This window comes from Psammomys obesus, unplaced genomic scaffold (assembly GCF_907164565.1).
Source record: "Psammomys obesus unplaced genomic scaffold, mPsaObe1.curated_primary_1811, whole genome shotgun sequence".
NCBI classification, from domain to species: Eukaryota; Metazoa; Chordata; class Mammalia; order Rodentia; family Muridae; genus Psammomys; species Psammomys obesus.
Genome location: NW_026585644.1, coordinates 42,421,093 through 42,439,175, shown reverse-complemented (window position 1 = coordinate 42,439,175; position 18,083 = coordinate 42,421,093). Strand labels below are relative to the sequence as shown.

The following is an 18,083-nucleotide window of genomic DNA, read 5'->3' as shown; positions in this document are numbered from 1 at the left end:
AGGACCTCAAGCATACCAGGCAAGTTCTTTATCACTGAGGTACATCTCTGTCTCTAAGTGTGCTTTTGTGAAACATTGTATTCCTGCTCCTCCTGAGTTATATTCTTGGAAACACCAAATATATACAGGATGTATTTTAGCATTCTCATAAATCTGTTCAACAGTGTTTTAAAGTCAGTTCGGGGCTGGCAAGATAGCTTAGCAGTTAAAGGTGCTTGCCACTAAGCTTAACCACATGAGTTGAATCCCTAGAACAAATGTGGTAGGAGAGAGCTGATTCTAGCAAGTTGTTCTGTGACTTCCACATGTGAGTTGTGGCACACACACCTCTGCCCCTAAAAGTTGAAATGCAACTCAGTCAGTACCTACGTCTATGAGTTTGTCACTAAGCAGTAACTATGCAGTTTTTAACAGGTAGGAATCGCATGGTATGAAGAAGGATACAGATCATGTAGACCAAGCAACTATTACCATTGGTTTCCCGCACATCAAATGCCTCATGTTGTGTTTTCAGAAGCAGTAGTGAATGATACAAGCAGTGAGAACAAGTCCGGAGCAGCAGACATTGCAGCCAGCCAGCATGTCATGGTCTGTGCCCTCCAGGAGCTCGGAAGCCTGGTGCAGAGCCTGAATGCCACTGCCTCTCCTCTTATCCAGGAAGCATCCATAGGTGCGGCATCCACTTCTTGCTGGATTCTTTTCAGAATTAGAGTTGTTGCCGATATTAACTCTTAGTTACTTATTATCACAACCAGCAGATCATTGGTTTTACTCAATATTCACGGTGTTGGGAATATTGAATTAAATACTTCAAGTTTCAAGAGACAAATCAACTGCGAGAATTGTTTCTAGCTGACCAAAATTTATTGAAAGGCTTTCATATAATTTAATAGCAGTTTTATTTATTTACTTTCTGAAGGAGGATTTGTGTCGCTCTAATTGGCATAAAACTCACCATGTGAATGATCACTTCAGAGTCAAAGGTCTGCCTGCCTCTGCCTTCCAAGTGCTGACATTATAACATGAGCCACCACTCCCAATTTCAACTTTACATTATACTACATGGAATTATAGTATTTTCCTTGCACAATGTGTTTCGTTAAGTCATTCTATTTATCAACCACATGTGTGCTTTTTGGCAAAGCTGGGCAACTGTGAAATTATGGGGATTGCTATTTTAGTTATTATATTATACTGAAATGTATTTTCTTCAGTAAGGGGTAACGTTTTGAGATTTTCTTTCTAGGACTACTGGAGATTGTGACGTCCGTGCTTCTTCACCCAAGCATGGCTGCTCGGCTTGCTGCTGCATGGTGTCTGCGCTGTGTGGCTGTGGCCTTGCCGTTCCAGTTGACACCATTTCTGGATAGGTGTGCAGAACGGCTCAACAGCCTTAAGACTTCACCGGAAGCTGTTAGTGGATACAGCTTTGCAATGGCTGCTCTGCTGGGTGGAGTGCATCAGTGTCCTTTGGGCATTCCTCATGCGAAAGGAAAGGTATGACGGAAGTCAGCATGCTGGCAGGGGGGCTTTGGTCCTTTGGGAACTCTGCTGTCTTTAATGCTGAGCCAGGCAATCAGATGACAATTGGAAATATAGACTACAGTTAACAGTCCCTAACTAAAATAGTGTATTTAGTCCTCCTAGGAATAATAGGTTTTATTTGGGTATAGTATCATGGTCTGATTTCTTTTAGAAGAAAAGTAGCTATAATGATAGTTTAAAACACAGAACCTTTATTTGTGTGTCTGTGTTTGTATTTGTGTCTGTGTCTGTGTGTCTGAGTGTTGCTATGTTGCCCACTCTGGGGTTGAGCTCCGGTGTTCAAGCAATCCCCCTCCCCTGTCTCTGCCTCTTGAGTTACTGGGCTATAGGTAGGTGCCACTGTGCCTGGTGTTTTTTCAGGTTTTAAAGGTACCAAAAAAAAAAAAAAAATCATGTTGCTGTGTTTAAAATTGGCAGGAATATTTTATTGTCATATTTAGTATTTGACAATAGTTAGAAATTAAATTGTTCTTCAATACCCTTTCTTTTCCTTTTCTTTCCAGTGTATGTACTACTTATATACTATGTAGTATATTTACTATGTAGTATAATATATATGTAAAAATACAGTATATTCTACTATCATATACATATATTCTCTAGGAATACTATCTCATTCTTTAGGAATCTTAAGTATGTGTATAAATATTGTCTGCACCTTAACTTGGGCAGGTATGTGCTTCAGTTTTAAATTCACCTTTCTCTGGCACATTAGGCTCTCATCCAGGCTGCTGGAGGATCTGAGACTTTTATTGTCTTTGCAATTTGATTGTTTCCTTGTTGGGTTCTGTCTCCCATGTGCCTCACACCATTTCACATTTGTTTAATGGTCCTAAGGGCTAGCTGATACTCAGAATAAAATAGAATCTTCTCTCTGACTGGCAGAAAATTAGAACTCCTAATTTGTGGTTTGCCTCTTTATTCTAAATTTCTCCTTTTCTGCTTAGATTAATCCTCTTGGTTTTTCTCATGCCCTTTCAACCTTCAGGTTTTTCTTATAGTGAAATTTCTTACTCACTTGATCAAAATTCAACCTGTTTGTTTACAGGCCCAGGCTTAATCTCCTTTCAGAAATCTCATCAAAACTACTTGTTCTGGGCTGGAGAACCTCTGGGCTCAGAGGTTAAGAGCACTGGCTATTCTTCCAAAGGTCCTGAGTCCAATTCCCAGCAACCATATGGTGGCTCACAGCCATTTATAATGAGATCTGGTGCCCTCTTCTGGCCTGCAGACTTACATCCAGCAGAACCCTGTATACAAAATAAATAAAATCTTAAAAACAAAAAACCCTACTTGTTCTATGTTAGCTTTTTCATCGCCTACCATCACTACTTAGTACTATGTCACTATTTAATTGTATGCTCTGTTTTCCTTTATTTTCCATGAATCTTCTCTAGCTCCGCTCTTGGCTTTGTAAAAGAAACTTAAAAGCAGATACATCATATGAGTTCAACAAATTATTCAATATAGGATAAGGGAACCAGGAAATAATATAAATTAATAATTAATAAGTGGTTACCCAGGCTAGCACCATTTTTAGTCCTATTTTAACATGCTTAATCCTGGCAAAAGTGAGGTTGACATTTCTGTTTTTCCAAGGAGGGAACTAAGGCAAAGAGGTTACGTTGCCCATGTTACCAGCCTGCCGTGGAGTTAGGATGGGACCCCCACAGCACATCTCCTGCAGTTTTCTAACCACCATACTTTGGATCTCCTAGGAGTCATCAGTGGCCAAAACAGAGTAGCTTTCTATCAGGCTTCTTTGAAATATATTAACAAGAGCAGGAAGGAATAATCTCATTGTTTAATAATATATACTAGCTATCAGTTTCATTATTGCTTATTCACCAGCTTCTTTAAGTTAAAGCCCATTTTGAAACTTCTCTTGCAGATGGTAGTCAGCATCGCTGAAGATCTTTTACGAACTGCTGCCCAGAACAGCAGGCTGTCCTTACAGCGCACGCAAGCTGGCTGGCTTCTTCTTGGAGCACTCATGACTTTAGGTATAAGCATTTTGGCTGACTCTGTAGCTGTCAGTGGACTATACAGTAGATTTAATTTAAAAGTATGTAACCTTACATTCTGGTCTTTGAATTAGATTAAAAATAGTAAAGATGTATTCACTTGGGAGTAAGTATCTCTTCTTAGTAATTACTTCTTTAGTTTAAACTTTAAAGTTTCACCTTTTCCAAAACAATAGTTAATGAGCTTACAGTTATGGAAAGAGTGAGAGTACAGGGAGAGAACTGGACTGCCTGAGTGGAGTCACGTTTTCATAGTGGAGAAGTCCTGTCTCTGCTGTAGTGTCGGTGCTCTTGGGGGCAGTACTTATGTGCTCCCCTTTCCTGAGCACTGCTCCGAATCTGGGATGCAAAGCTTAGCCTCATGCACAGGACAGAAGTATGTGCTGCAGTGATACCTGCAGCCACTTGTTAGTTCACTTGCTCTCAGAGAGTGTGAAGTTATTCACGGTTTTAAAGTCTGTGTTTCGGGCACTATATGGACCTGTTTTCCAAAGAAAAAGTGGTAACTCTTTTCCAGACGTTTATGTTAAGTGTGTTAGTGGTACACACTAACTTAATGAATTTCTTGAGAATGTAAATATTGTGTTTCTCTAAACACACACTGCCCCCCAGTGGAGGAGCACGTACTTCTATGCATGAGAGTAGTGTATATGCTCATATGGGAAAGTTCCCAGTAAATATTATTACGGATAATATAGAATATACTATTCTGAATGTATTCAAGGAGATTTTTAATAACCTCTTGTATATGTGTTTACTAAAAATAACCAGCACTTTTAAGTAACTTCTATTGTGTTTTAGTACTTATTTATTTTTAAATGCTGGATAAAAAAATTTCTGAAAGTAAAACAAATTTTAAACATAAAAAATAGAGTGAAGTGACAGAGGTGTTGTGAAAGCTTTTTAGAACCCTCTTCCTCCTCTGCTTTTCTTTTCTTTATTTCTTTCTTTTTTTTTTTTTTTTTTTGGTGTGTTTAATATTTTGGGACAAGACATCATGATAGCCCTTGCTGGCCTCAGACTTTTATGTAGCTGTGAAATAGTATGTTATAGATTGGGAGGCCTTTTCTCATCACCCTTTCTAACTCCCAAATAAATGACACAGAGACCTACAGATTTATTAATAAGCTCTAGGCTCTATAACTGGGCAGATAATGGACTATTTTAACATGTTTATGCTGTACTTCCCAGCTACATGCCCTGAATTACTTGTCTCTTCTTTCTTCTCTGCCTTGGAGTTCCTACCTGAGACCCCCAGACTGTGATGGAAAGGCCACCTATTCTCTATTGCCTAGCTATAGGCTCTTAGCAACTTTATTAACCAATCAGAGATAATAACTGGGGACTCAAATTTAGGCAACATTAATCAGTGAACATGACAATGCCCACGTGCTGACTACAGCCAGATCTCGGGGCACAGAAATCAGTGTCTGAATGCACGCTGCACCAGACCAACCCCAACATAGCTGATGCTTGCTGTGGACTCTGGTTCCTCCAGCCTCCACATCCCATGTGCTGAGATTACAGGCATGCATTATCATGTCCAATGGAAATCACTTTCTCTGACTTTTCTTTTTGTATATGTTATAATTGAAGTTTTGTATTCTTCATTTTCTTGCATAGGACCGTCTGTTGTTCGTTACCATCTACCCAAGATGTTGCTACTGTGGCGAAACGTGTTCCCCCGTTCTTTAAAGGAGCTGGAGGCTGAGAAGGCCCGAGGGGATTCTTTTACCTGGCAGGTAACTCTGGAAGGTCGTGCTGGAGCTTTATGTGGTAAGAATTGAAAACACTGTGCTTTCAGAATATTTTTATATTACTACTTAGTGATATTTTGTCCTAAAATATGTATGATAGAAAAATCACTATTTCAATTTTTATTTTAATATCTGTTGTTTAATGTGTGGACTCTTAGATTACAGAAATATAATATAATATAAATATATATTTTATATTATAAATATATAATATAAATATTATAAATAGTATTTAATAACCTATAAATAACCCTATTTGCTATTATTATGTGGCAAGAATTAAGCCAAAACTCAGGAAGTGCAATTACAGTGTTAAGTGAGAGCTGGTCCCGTGCTCCTGTAATCTCAGTAGATGTAGTTCACATCCATCAAAAAAAAAAATTGAATCACCGCATCAGAGATGCAACACAAGGAAGCAGAAACTCAGCTATGACTACAGCTAACCTTTCTTTGCGTTATGAATCACTTCTCTGGGCGTCATTTTCAGTGTGTGAATGTTACTGTTTGTTCGGATGTCAGCATTCAAAAAAGGTGGATACAGTGGGTTTTGCCTGAGGGTCAGCAAGTTACAGGAAAAGCTGAAGTTTTATTTCATTTGGAAACTAGAATTTCATCAGGTCCATGTTCTGTTTCAGCTTCTTCCTGCCACAGTTGGAGAGAGACAGTTCAGGGCCAGGTGCTGCCTCAGCGGGGGTGCCAGTGTGCTTCCGCACATCTAAGGCATGCTAAAGGATGAGGAAAGAAATTCTTTCTCTGTGTGCTATCTCTTCACCCCTGTCCTGCCTTAAACCTGCATTTTTTTTGTAGTTATTTGATTTCCTATTCAAAGTCTCCCTAATAGCTTCCTCCCTCCATTTCTATTGTCCATTTTTTTCTGATGATTTTTTTTCTCTAATTGTTCCTAGCCTTTCTTTTAGTTTAACATGCCTTCACACCTTCTATTTTATAGTAATTGAGAACTGTAGCTGTCTTTACCACTATCTAATGTTTAAAGTTTATTCAGACTCACAAAGATTTCTCTAAGTCTTAAAATTATTTTCTCTAGCCATGAGGAGTTTTGTTGCACATTGTCCTGAGCTCTTAACTGAGGATGCGATTAGGAAATTAATGACTCCTATTGAATGTGCCATGACCATGATGTCACAGTAAGTAAACAGTTTGGGGAAAACTACCCTCTTACTTGCATGTGTTTGTGGTGAGTGCATGTATGTATGCATGCATGTTCACATGCACATATGTGTGGAGATCAGAGGTTGATGTAGGATGTCTTCCACAATCACTCTTCACCTTATATATTGAGTCAGGGACTCTCACTTGAACACAGAACATGCTAACGCTGTTAGTCTTGCCAACCCGCTTGCTCTGAGGATGCTCTATGTCTGCCTCCAAAGGGCTGGCATTTCAGATGGACCCCCATGCCCACCCAGCATGTATGTGTGCACTAAATGATTCAAACTCTGCTCTTCACAACTTATTTTACATACTAATAAATAAAAATGCAGTTAGCATTTTTACACTTCTCAATTCATATAGAAAGCTTCTAAACTTCTATTTTGTTTTTTGTTGGTGGTGGTGGTAATGGGTTTTTTTGTTTGTTCATGTTTTTTGGGTTTCTTTTTTAATTTTTATTTTTTTATATTAATCACAAGCTGTACCCCCTCCCTCATTCCCTTCCAATCCTACTCTCCCTCCCTCATATCCTCCCATGGCCCTCTCCAAGTCCACTGATAGGGGAGGTCCTCCTCCCCTTCCATTTGACACTAGCCTATCAGGTCTCATCAGGACTGGTTGCATTGTCCTTCTCTGTGGCCTGGCAAGGCTGCTCCCCCATCAGGGAGAGGTGATCAAAGAGCCAGCCACTGAGTACATGTCAGAGACAGTCACTGTTCCCCTTTACTGGGGAACCCACTTAGACACTGAACTGCCATGGGCTACATCTGAGCAGGGGGTAGGTTATCTCTATGCATGGTCCTTGGTTGAAGTATCAGTCTCAGAAAAGACCCCTGTGCCCAGATTTTTTGGATCTATTGCTCTGCTTGTGGAGTTCCTATCCCCTCTGATCTTTCTATCTCCCCCTTCTTTCATATGATTCTCTGCACTCAGCCCAAAGTTTGGTTATGAGTCTCAGCATCTGCTTTGATACACTGCTGGGTAGAGTCTTTCAGAGGCCCTCTGTGGTAGGCTCCTGTCCTGTTTCCTGTTTTTTCCTTCTTCCAATGTCTGTCCTATTGAGACAGGGTTTCTCTGTGTACCTTGGCTGTCCTGGACTCATGTTATAGACCAGGCTGACCTCAAACTCACAGAGATCACCTGCCTCTGCCTCCCTGATTGCTGGGATTACAGGTGTGTACACTCTACCCAGCCTAAACTTTATTTTGTAAAGTGAATTTAAAAGTTGTATCAATGGTGTGGTTTAATGCATTGTATTCTGAAGTGATTCTGCTAGTTTTATTATTATTGATCACAGAACAAACTTGTCAGTGTAGTTTGGGAATTTATCAATGCATTCCTAAATTACCTTGTTAATTGTTTATAAGTACCACGACAAATAGCACTAACGAATCCCAACTTTGCTTTTGATACTGTAGCATTCCGTCTGTAATTAAGGCCCATGGAGCCCATCTGAAAGCTAGTGCTGCAATGGTCCGGCTAAGACTTTATGATATCTTGGCTTTATTACCTCCAAAAACTTATGAAGGTAAATAAAATGTATAATAGCTGATAAAAATTTTCAGTATGCCAACTTGCGTTCTTCATGGTATTAGAATTCTGACCAGGATCCCCTTCAAACTTGCTTTGCAAAAGAAGACCACTATTTTACTTTTCTTCACATAGCGGCATTCCTATTTGTTGTTTTAAGTCATATTCTGGTTCTCAATCCAAGTTCTTTACGTATATTATTATGTTTTGTGGCTCTTGCCCAGCTTATAAGGTAAAACACCTTATATAGATCTATTCTATAGATCAAGAGTCTCAGGTAAAGAGAACTTTTCCCTACTGTTAGAACTGGCAATTGGCAACATTTGGATTCAGACCCAGCTGGTTTACCCTTAGTGTCTATATTTAAATCATCATTCCCGATTACTCTGTGTACATTGTAACATAGCCAATAGTTCAGGTATCCAAGTAGGGAGAATAACAATTTTTTTTTTTTCAAGACAGGGCTTCTCTGTGTAGCCTTGGCTGTCCTGGTCTCACTTTGTAGACCAGGCTGGCCACAGCGATCTGCCTGCCTCTGCCTCCCTGAGTGCTGGGATTACAGACCATTGTGCCTGGCTGAAAATAATAATTTACTTGGTAGAAATGAAATATATAAAGCATTAATTTAAAATGAAACTAATTTGAAATGAAATATATCAAAGCACTAATTTCTCTCTAATACAACTAAGCCCAAGAACTTGGTGGATACTTTTTAAGTGTTTGTATTGGACAATTAATATTAAATATCACATAGCATTTAATATTGTTAAAATAAAGGCTCTCTTCACTATTTGCATTTTTTGTTACTTTTAGTTTGGGCTTAAACTGCATTATATCATAATAAAAGGGAAAATACAATTATTGTCTATTAAAACCAGTGCATGTCAGGCCTTGTTGCACAGGCCTGTAATCTTCGCTACTTGAGAGGCTGAGGCACCAGCCCTCTAGTTTCAGACCTGTTTGGTTGTAGAGGGAGTTTAAAGCTAGCCTGGGTGATACACTGTCCTTAAAGTATACAGTGAAGAGCTGGGAGATCTCGCCTCATGGAAGAGCATTTATCTAACACCCATGAAGCCCACAGCTCCTCAGAACTGTTGTGAGAAGGCAGTGTTAAAATATTAAATATAAATTTTAAAAGTAGCATTGTATCATAGTGTGTACCTGTAGTCTCATTTGCTTGTGTGGCTGAATTTGGAGAATACTTGTGCTCAGGACTTCAAGGTCTGCCTGGGCAGTATAGTGAGACCCTTTATTGGTGGGAATAAGAAGAGTGGAAAGAGGAAAGGGGGAGAGGAGAGGAAGAGAAGAAAGGAAAAGAAAAAATAGTATGGATATTTTGTAAAGGAATGGAAACTAATTTTATTCCTGTTAAACATATTGCTATTCTTTGTGGACATGAAAATTATTATTTTAATCTGCTCTGATGTTCTGTATTTTAGGATCGTTCAATGCACTTCTCAGAGAACTGGTAGCCGAATTCACGCTGACTGACAACTCGGCTAATACCACTACCTCCCTCCTTCGATCCCTCTGCCATTATGATGACAGTGTTCTTCTCGGTTCCTGGCTTCAAGAAACTGATCATAAATCAATTGAAGACCAGGTAGTAAGATATACAAGGCTATGAAATTACCCACATAATCTAAAGCAGTGATCCTAGGACACATTGTCATTTAAAGAGAAGTACCCTGGGCCACAAAACTCATTTCACTTTCTTAATCACTTATTTGCATCTTGGAGGTGGACAAACAGTGAAAAGGTTAAGTACTGGTAGAATTTGGCAAAATGTCTTTATTCAGTATCCTTTGTATTTATATTTAAGTGCTTGGTTGTGACTGACAAAACTCAGAGTTAGCTGACTTTTTGGTTGCTAGTGTTTTGTTTTATTTAGTTTTGTAACAAGTTAGGAAGAAATAAGAGTTAATAGATTGGAGATTTAGAACCAAATAAATTATTTTTGTTAAAAAGACATGGTAGCACAAGCTTTTAATACCGGTGCTTCAGAGGTGGAGGCAGAGACAGGCAGGTCTCTTGTGAGTCCATGGCCAACGTGGTTTACATAGTCTGAGCCAAGGCTACATGGGAAGAACCTATGTTAAAAACAAAACAAAAAATTAAATACCACTTTAAGTCATTTTGTGGGTTTTGTTACAGTGGATACTATTTTGCTCACACATTAAGGTGGGCAATATAAAAATATTTAAAGTGAATGTCATATGATTCTCTGAAAGGATTCTGATAATGAAATTTTTAATGGCAAAACTGTATTTTCTTTTTTTTTTTTTGTTTGTGTTTTTTTTTTAATTTTATTTTTTTCTTATCAGTTACATTTTATTAACTCTGTAACCCAGCCGTGTCCCGCTCCCTCATTCTCTCCCAATCCCACCCTCCCTCCCTCATCTCCACCCTGCTCCTTTCCAAGTCCACTGATAGGGGGGGACCTCCTCCCCATTCATCTGATCCTGTTTTATCAGGTATCTTCAGGACTGGCTGCAAAGCTCTCCTCTGTGGCCTAACAGGGCTGCTCCTCCCTTGGGGGGTGGGGAGGTCAAAGAGCCAGTCATTGAGTTCCTGTTAGAAATAGTCCTTGTTCCCATCACTATGGGAAACCAATTGGTTACTGAGCTACCATAGGCTACATCTGAGCAGAGGTTCTAGGTTATATCCATACATGGTCCTTGGTTGAATGTCAGTCTCTGAAAAGACCCTGTGCCCAGATATATTTGGTCCTTGTGGGGCTCCTATCCTTTCCCCATCATACTAACTCCCTCTTCTTTCATATGATTCCCTGTACTCTGCCGAAGGTTTGGTCATGAGTCTTTGTATCTGCTTTGAAAACACTGCTAGAGTCTTTCAAAGGCGTTCAGTAGACTCCTGTCATACGTTCATTGCACATCCCATCTGTCTTTCCAAACGAGGATTGATCATCTTACCCCATGTCCGCTCTCTTGATTATCTTTTTTAGGTGTATAGATTTCATTATGTTTGTCATATCTTATAGGTCTATATAAGTGAGTATATACCATGTTTATCTTTCTCCTTCTGGGATACTTCACTCAGAATGATCTTTTCTAGATCCCACCATTTGCCTGCAAATTTCAAGATTTCCTCCTTTTTGATTGCTGAGTAGTATTCCATTGTGTAAAAATACCACAATTTCTGTACCCATTCCTCTGTTGATGGACATCTGGGTTGTTTCCAGGTTCTGGCTATTACAAATAAAGCTGCTATAAACATGGTTGAGCAAGTATCCCTTTTATGTACTTGAGCAAACTTTGGGTATATACCTAGCAGTGGTATAGCTGGGTCTTGAGGAAGCACTATTCTTAATTGTCCTAGAAAACGCCAGATAGATTTCCAGAGTGGTTGTACCAGTTTACATTCTCACCAGCAGTGGAGGAGGGTTCCCCTTTCTCCACAACCTCTCCAGCATGTGTTGTCACTTGAGTTTTTCATCTTGGCCATTCTGATGGGTGTAAGGTGAAATCTCAGGGTCGTTTTGATTTGCATTTCCCTGATGGCTAATGAGGTTGAGCATTTCTTTAAGTGTTTCTCTGCCATTCGATATTCCTCTGTCGAGAATTCTCTGTTTAGTTCTTTTCCCCATTTTTTAATTGGATTACTTGGTTTGCTGCTTTTCAGCTTCTTTAGTTCTTTGTATATACTGGATATTAGTCCTCTGTCAGATAAAGGGTTAGTGAAGATTCTTTCCCAATCTGTAGGCAGTCGCTTTGTTTTGATGACGGTGTCCTTTGCTTTACAGAAGCTTTTCAGTTTTATGAGGTCCCATTTATTGATTGTTGCTCTTAGGGCCTGTGCTGTTGGTGTTCTGTTCAGGAAGTTGTCTCCTGTGCCAATGAGTTCTAGGCTGTTCCCCACTTTTTCTTCTAACAGATTTAGAATATCTGGTTTTATGTTGAGGTCTTTGATCCACTTGGACTTTAGTTTTGTGCAGGGTGATAAATATGGATCTATTTTCATTTTTTGCATGTAGACATCCAGTTGGACCAGCACCATTTGTTGAAGATGCTGTCTTTTTTCATTGGATGGTTTTGGCTTCTTTGTCAAAAATCGAGTATTCATAGGTGTGTGGGTTTATTTTTGGGTCTTCTATGCGGTTCCATTGATCCTCCTTTCTGTTTTTATGCCAATACCATGCACAAAACTGTATTTTCATCTGCTTAAAAGTTGTCAGGTCTAATCACATTTTATTCCCCCACTGTTTTAGTCTTGATATCCAATACTAGTGAGTGACTTTCCTAGAGTAGATTGTGGCTAATCTTTATTTTTTCTTTCACAGCTGCAGCCGAACAGTGCATCTGGAAGTGGGGCCCTGGAACACGACCCTTCTTCCATTTACTTACGGATACCTGCTGGTGAAGCGGTACCAGGTCCTCTCCCTCTTGGAGTCTCAGTGATTGATGCCTCCGTGGCTCTTTTTGGTGTTGTGTTTCCTCATGTTTCTTATAAACACAGGTTAGTGTAAGGTTAACTGGTTAATCTTAGTTAAATATAAGCTATATTGCAAAATAGGTTTTTTTTCCCGTTACAGCTAATTCCACAGTAATGTAGGTTATTACTTAAGCAATGCTCTCATAAATTTAATGGCATAATTTATATGTACATGATAAAATAAATTGGCTGCAAACTCCGTGTAACTTAAAACTCTTAAGATTTCACCCTGTATACTAGCATCTAGTACCCACTGTTTTGTGGACCATGTCTTAACCAACAATGTTTTTACTTTAAGGGTTTAACAGTTTCTAAGTTAAGCTGTCCTTGTAATTAGAGTTAGCTCCTTGAAAATTCTGTTCCTGAACAAGTCCACATGGGGGAAGTCTACTCTATTTGACTGGTCTGTGAGACGATGCAAGTCTGGAATACAAGAAACCAACATAGCTTTTCGTTCTCGTAGCAGGAGTTTGCTCTGCTGTATCTTATATCCAGAGCCACCATCCCTAACTCCAGCACCATTTTGTATATTTGTGATTTCCCAATGAATTAATGTAAAGCCCTTTCAGATTACTTACCTTTTATAAAATGTGCCTTAAATATTGTTTATATGCAAAAGATAATATATCTTTAAACGTGGAGGTTACTTGATGAATTGCTTTTAATTATTTGCTTTTCACGTTTAAGCTTGATATTTTTAAGTTAAGTACAGTTGATTACCATGTAAATGTTAAACAGCACCAAAGCTGAAAAAACTTTATAAATTTTATATACACTTCATATTCTTGCTTTAAATCTAAGCGCATTCAAATCCTAGAGTTTGTGGTTTTGCCAAAATTACACAGCTAGTTGTGAAATTAACTTTTAGTTAGGGTTGTTTGTTTGTTTGTTTTAAATTTACAGAATGGACCAAAACTAAACCTCTCTTTAAATGTCTCAAAGCATCTGGTAGCGTAGGATATGGGGTGTAATTTTCTTTTATGTAAGAGTATTCAAAAATGTCCCTATGTTTATTTATTGTATCTTATGTATATTTTTCCTACGTGTCTGTATAAACACCATGTGAGTTCCTAGTGTCAGAGTATGTCAGTAGGGCATTCATTACCCTGGAACTAGAGGTTTGGGTGGTTGTGAGCCACTGTGTGGGTGCTGTTAACTGGGTCCTCTGCAAGATCAACAAGTGCTCTTAACTGCTAGGCCATCACTCCAGCTACTGTATAAGATTTTTAAGATAGGAGGGGAGGGAGGAGGACCTCCCCTATTAATGGACTAGGGGAGAGGTATAGGGGGAAAAAAAGGGAGGGAGGGTGACGAGGGAGAGGATCCTAGCTAGGATCCTAGCTAGTATCCACAGCTAGGATACAAATTGAATAAATTGTAATAAATGATAAAAAGAAACAACTTTTATTAAAAAGAAATTTAATATTTAGTCTCCTTTCTTGTTCTGTTTAATTAACTACATGAGTATATATTCACACAGGGGATAAAAGTTGGTTTAGAATCAGCTATGGGAATGGAATGGATATAGTCTGGGGCCATAATTGATACTTGGTTTAAATTTTTATCTCTGTTTTGAAGCTGTATTTAACCAAAACCACTAATGTTATTTTATCCTGTTACTGTAGGCTACAAATGCTGGACCACTTTGCAGAATGTGTTAAGCAAGCCAAAGGTGTCCGCCAGCAGGCTGTTCAGCTCAATATATTTACTGCTGTTCTTAGTGCACTGAAGGTACGAACTCCTAGAACTTGTAAATATTCTGGAGCACGTTAATGTGTTTTAAAAAGTCAGGCATATCAAGATTATTATAGCACTTACGTTTCTATACTTCTGCTCTTGATAATGGTGATTTCTTGTTAGCTTAATGAAGTTACTAGCAACTTTATAGTGAGTTTATTAAAACTAAATCAGTATTTTGTATTTTAGTAATTTAAACATTCTGATTTCAATTTAAGCTTCAAATTTTACTAGGGCCAGTAATTTCTTTTGGGATTTTCCAAGATGTCTGTTTAATGATATCTGATTTTCTAATGAAGACTTATGAAACAAATCTTCAATTTGTTTCCATTAAATCACAATTCCATTTGTGACTTAAACTGAATCAGCATAGGATGTGTTTCATAAGTGAAAGAATGCAGTATGTAGGAAGTGTTTTCTGGTTTAGCTACTTACTGGCCTTATGTTTAATGTGATACTCTTAACCTTTTTGAACTTCTGTTTCTACACTGTGAAATACAGTAAGAAGTGTCTGCCTGGCTCAGCAGAGTTCATGAATGATAGTGCCGAGCCTCTCATGAGTTACTTAATTTCTGTCTACTCTTTGGTGCTCTAGTAATAACATTCAGCACAACAGAAAATACAGTGATTAAGCAAGCCTTCCCTCAGCCATGTTTGCAAGCCTGAGGTTGGGGAGGGAGATAGGTAGTGGTTACAGAGATGGCATTGGGATTACTTATGTAGCCATTGATATACCCCTATTTAGAGACTGACACTGATGTCTGAGCATTTTAAAAAAGCAGTGGGGTGGGGTGGGGGCCTCTAGCAGGTGGGAGAATAGTGTGGTTTAACGTGTAGAGATCACACTTCTCTACGTAGCCTCTGCTATAGTTAGCACTTTCTGCTGGTACCGTGACTTACGTTTTTCATCTCAGGTAAGAAAATTAAATTACAGAGCAGCAGGTATAGCTAGAGCAGAAAACAAACTTATGTCAGCATTCAGTTACTGCCCCCTCGTCTGTCTTTGCATATATGATGATTCTGCGATCTATAGGTGACTTGGAGGTCCTTTGTTTTGCTTATTTATTTTTTGTAGCACCGGTCATTGAATCCAGGGCCTTATGTGTGCTAGACACATATCACTGAGCTCTCCTGCCCAGTTGCCCAAGCTGCTGTTGAGCTTGTTGTGTAGATGGGCAGACCTTTAACTTCCAATCTTCCTGCCTCATCCTCATAGCTGGGACCACAGCTTGGAGCCACATATTGCTTTTATTGAATTTTTATACAAATGAATCAGTTTTATACTCATTATAGTGCTAGTATTTAGTCAGCTGAAAAATGCTCATTTTAATCACATAGTGTCCTTTATGCCCAAAAGAATATTGAATATTAGACCTTGGATAGAAATTCTCCCATGGACTGTGTTTTTAGGGCCAGTGGGATTACTGATTATTAGTAACCATCTTCGGAAGTCACACTTAGGAAGTGATCACAGGCCATGTAATAGGTACCATCCCAGGCATAACATATACATGTTATGAGAAATAATGTATGACGACATCTGTATTTCTTAAAGTTGCAGCATATCTCTTTCTTTATGCAATATGAATTATAAATTGATATCAGTATTCTTTTTAAAATCAATATAGGGCTTAGCTGAAAATAAGAGTACTTTAGGACCTGAGGAAGTTCGTAAATCTGCTCTGACACTGGTTATGGGAGCACTTGACAACCCAAACCCTATTTTACGGTGTGCAGCAGGAGAAGCCCTTGGAAGAATGGCTCAGGTGGTGGGAGAAGCGTCCTTTATTGCCCGAATGGCCCAATATAGCTTTGACAAGTAAGTGCATCTTAGCAAGTTTCTCCACCAGTCTGTGATGTCTTTTAAACAGCCAGTAATTGTTACCTAGACTATGCATTTTCCACATGGCTTCCAGCATGTGACAATTTGTTGGTGTTGTTTTTCAAAATCTCAATTCTTAATTCAGTAATTTATTGGCCTCTGGATTCTGGGAGAGATGTAGTATGTTAGGAACTTTTGAGGAGGACATGGTTTCTCATGTAGGCTTTGAACTCAAGAAACACTCGTCAAGACTTCCTGTCACGTCACTCACAGGCACCCACTGTCGTATTACTTCTCTCTGCCTCCCTTTACTCCAGTTTGCTCTTTCTTTTCCATTCTCATTTTTTGGAATAATATAGCACTTTAGAGGAGAAAAGGGATAACATCACGCTTTAAGGGTTTTAAGAATTATTGTGCATGTCAGTTAGGAAGAGATTCGAACAAGCATGACTAAGGCAGGAAACATAGTTTTTAATGTTGTTAATCCAATGCTCAGCTAGAGAAGTTAAAAAATCTAAAGGCTAAGAAATAACACATGGTGTATATAAATTACCATTCTTAACTCATGTATTTTGAATAATAAATCTAGTAATCCATATCATAATCATTAACAAGATTGAAAGAATTGAAAGTATTAAGAAGTAAAAGTATATTTTAACTCTTACATTTTGAGACTAACATTTCTTTATCCAGTGGCAGACTGGTTGCTTATAAGAAAAATGCTATGAAAAATTCCTGAAAAAGCTATTTAAGAAAAGAAGGATTTATTTTGTTTCACAATTTGAGGCTCACAGTCCCTCCTCCAGGAAGGGCATGGTGGCAGGAGTGTTAGGTGGCTAATTCTGCTGTGCCCATAATTAGGAAGAAGAGAGCTTTTGGTCTCAATATGGTTGCTTTGGAGACTGAATAGTTGAAGTATGTCTTCATAAAAATGATGAATACTGTTAAATATATATTTTACACCAGATTTTAAGACTTAGTTTGAAAAGCAGTGTAAAATATCACAATTTTAAAATTTGTATGCAATATTTACTTTACTTTTAAAATGTATTAAAAATCTATATTGGGGGTAGAGGAATGGCTCAGCAGTTAAGAGCACTTAATGCTTTTTGAGAAGACCCAAGTTCAAGTCTCAGTACCCATCTCAGGCAGCTTACAGCTGCCTGCAACTCCACCTTTGGGGATCCTGTGCACTCCGCTGGTTTCTGTGGGTACCCACAGCTATTCACCTACATTTCAACAAAAATAGATTTTTTATATATATATTAAAATATATGTAGAACTGTGTCCATTTTATAGACTTTGATCACAATTGTAAGCAGCTGGGTTACAGCTCAGTGATGGAATGCTTGCTTAGTTACACAAAGCCCTGGATTTAGTCCCCAGCACTTCAAAAACAAAACAAAATATAGGACATTTCTTAAATAAAATCAGAAATATTTCTGTGATTTCTCAGAATGCAGAGTCTTTCTCTTCGTGGTACTGGGGAGTGAACCTAGGAATTTGCAAACTAAGTATATCCTCTGTCCCTGACCACACCCTCAGTCCCACAAATACTTTTAAAATTTATGTTCAAAGTAAATTATAAGGAATATTATTTTATTAGTTTCCAGAGTTTTTGTTTGTTTGTTTGTTTGTTTGTTTTTGGTTTGTTTGGTTTTTTTGTTCATGTGTGATTCACAAGACTAGAGGGAAATGGAGAAACCAATTCCTGTTGTATCATGTCTTCTCAGGTTGAAGTCGGCTCGAGATGTTGTATCCAGGACTGGTCACTCACTGGCCCTTGGGTGTTTACATCGTTATGTTGGTGGCATAGGATCAGGACAGCACCTAAAGACCAGTGTCAGCATTTTACTGGCTCTGGCTCAGGACAGCACGTCCCCTGAAGTTCAGGTAGTCATTGTAGAAGTAGTTTTCTACAATTGCTTTGAAACAAGTTCTCCCTGTTTTTGCCGAAACTGACCTCAAACTCACTGTTAACTTGCCTCAGCCTCCTGAGTGCTAGGATTACAGACATGTGCCACCATGTCTGACACAAAAAAATTA

The 18,083-nt window shown here is 38.6% G+C and overlaps 1 protein-coding gene across 2 annotated transcripts in view; it reads left to right on the top strand.

The window, feature by feature from the left end:
- The window catches only part of Heatr5b (HEAT repeat containing 5B), an 81,471-nt gene that overhangs the window by 14,595 nt on the left and 48,793 nt on the right, over window positions 1–18,083 (top strand). For both annotated transcript variants that reach the window (XM_055618486.1, XM_055618476.1), the window contains exons 9-19: window positions 515–670; window positions 1,247–1,497; window positions 3,437–3,548; window positions 5,193–5,345; window positions 6,372–6,471; window positions 7,915–8,024; window positions 9,466–9,629; window positions 12,327–12,502; window positions 14,104–14,209; window positions 15,844–16,034; window positions 17,771–17,930. In XM_055618486.1, the coding sequence (XP_055474461.1) occupies window positions 515–670; window positions 1,247–1,497; window positions 3,437–3,548; window positions 5,193–5,345; window positions 6,372–6,471; window positions 7,915–8,024; window positions 9,466–9,629; window positions 12,327–12,502; window positions 14,104–14,209; window positions 15,844–16,034; window positions 17,771–17,930 (1,679 nt within the window). The remainder of the gene's footprint in view (window positions 1–514; window positions 671–1,246; window positions 1,498–3,436; window positions 3,549–5,192; window positions 5,346–6,371; window positions 6,472–7,914; window positions 8,025–9,465; window positions 9,630–12,326; window positions 12,503–14,103; window positions 14,210–15,843; window positions 16,035–17,770; window positions 17,931–18,083) is intronic.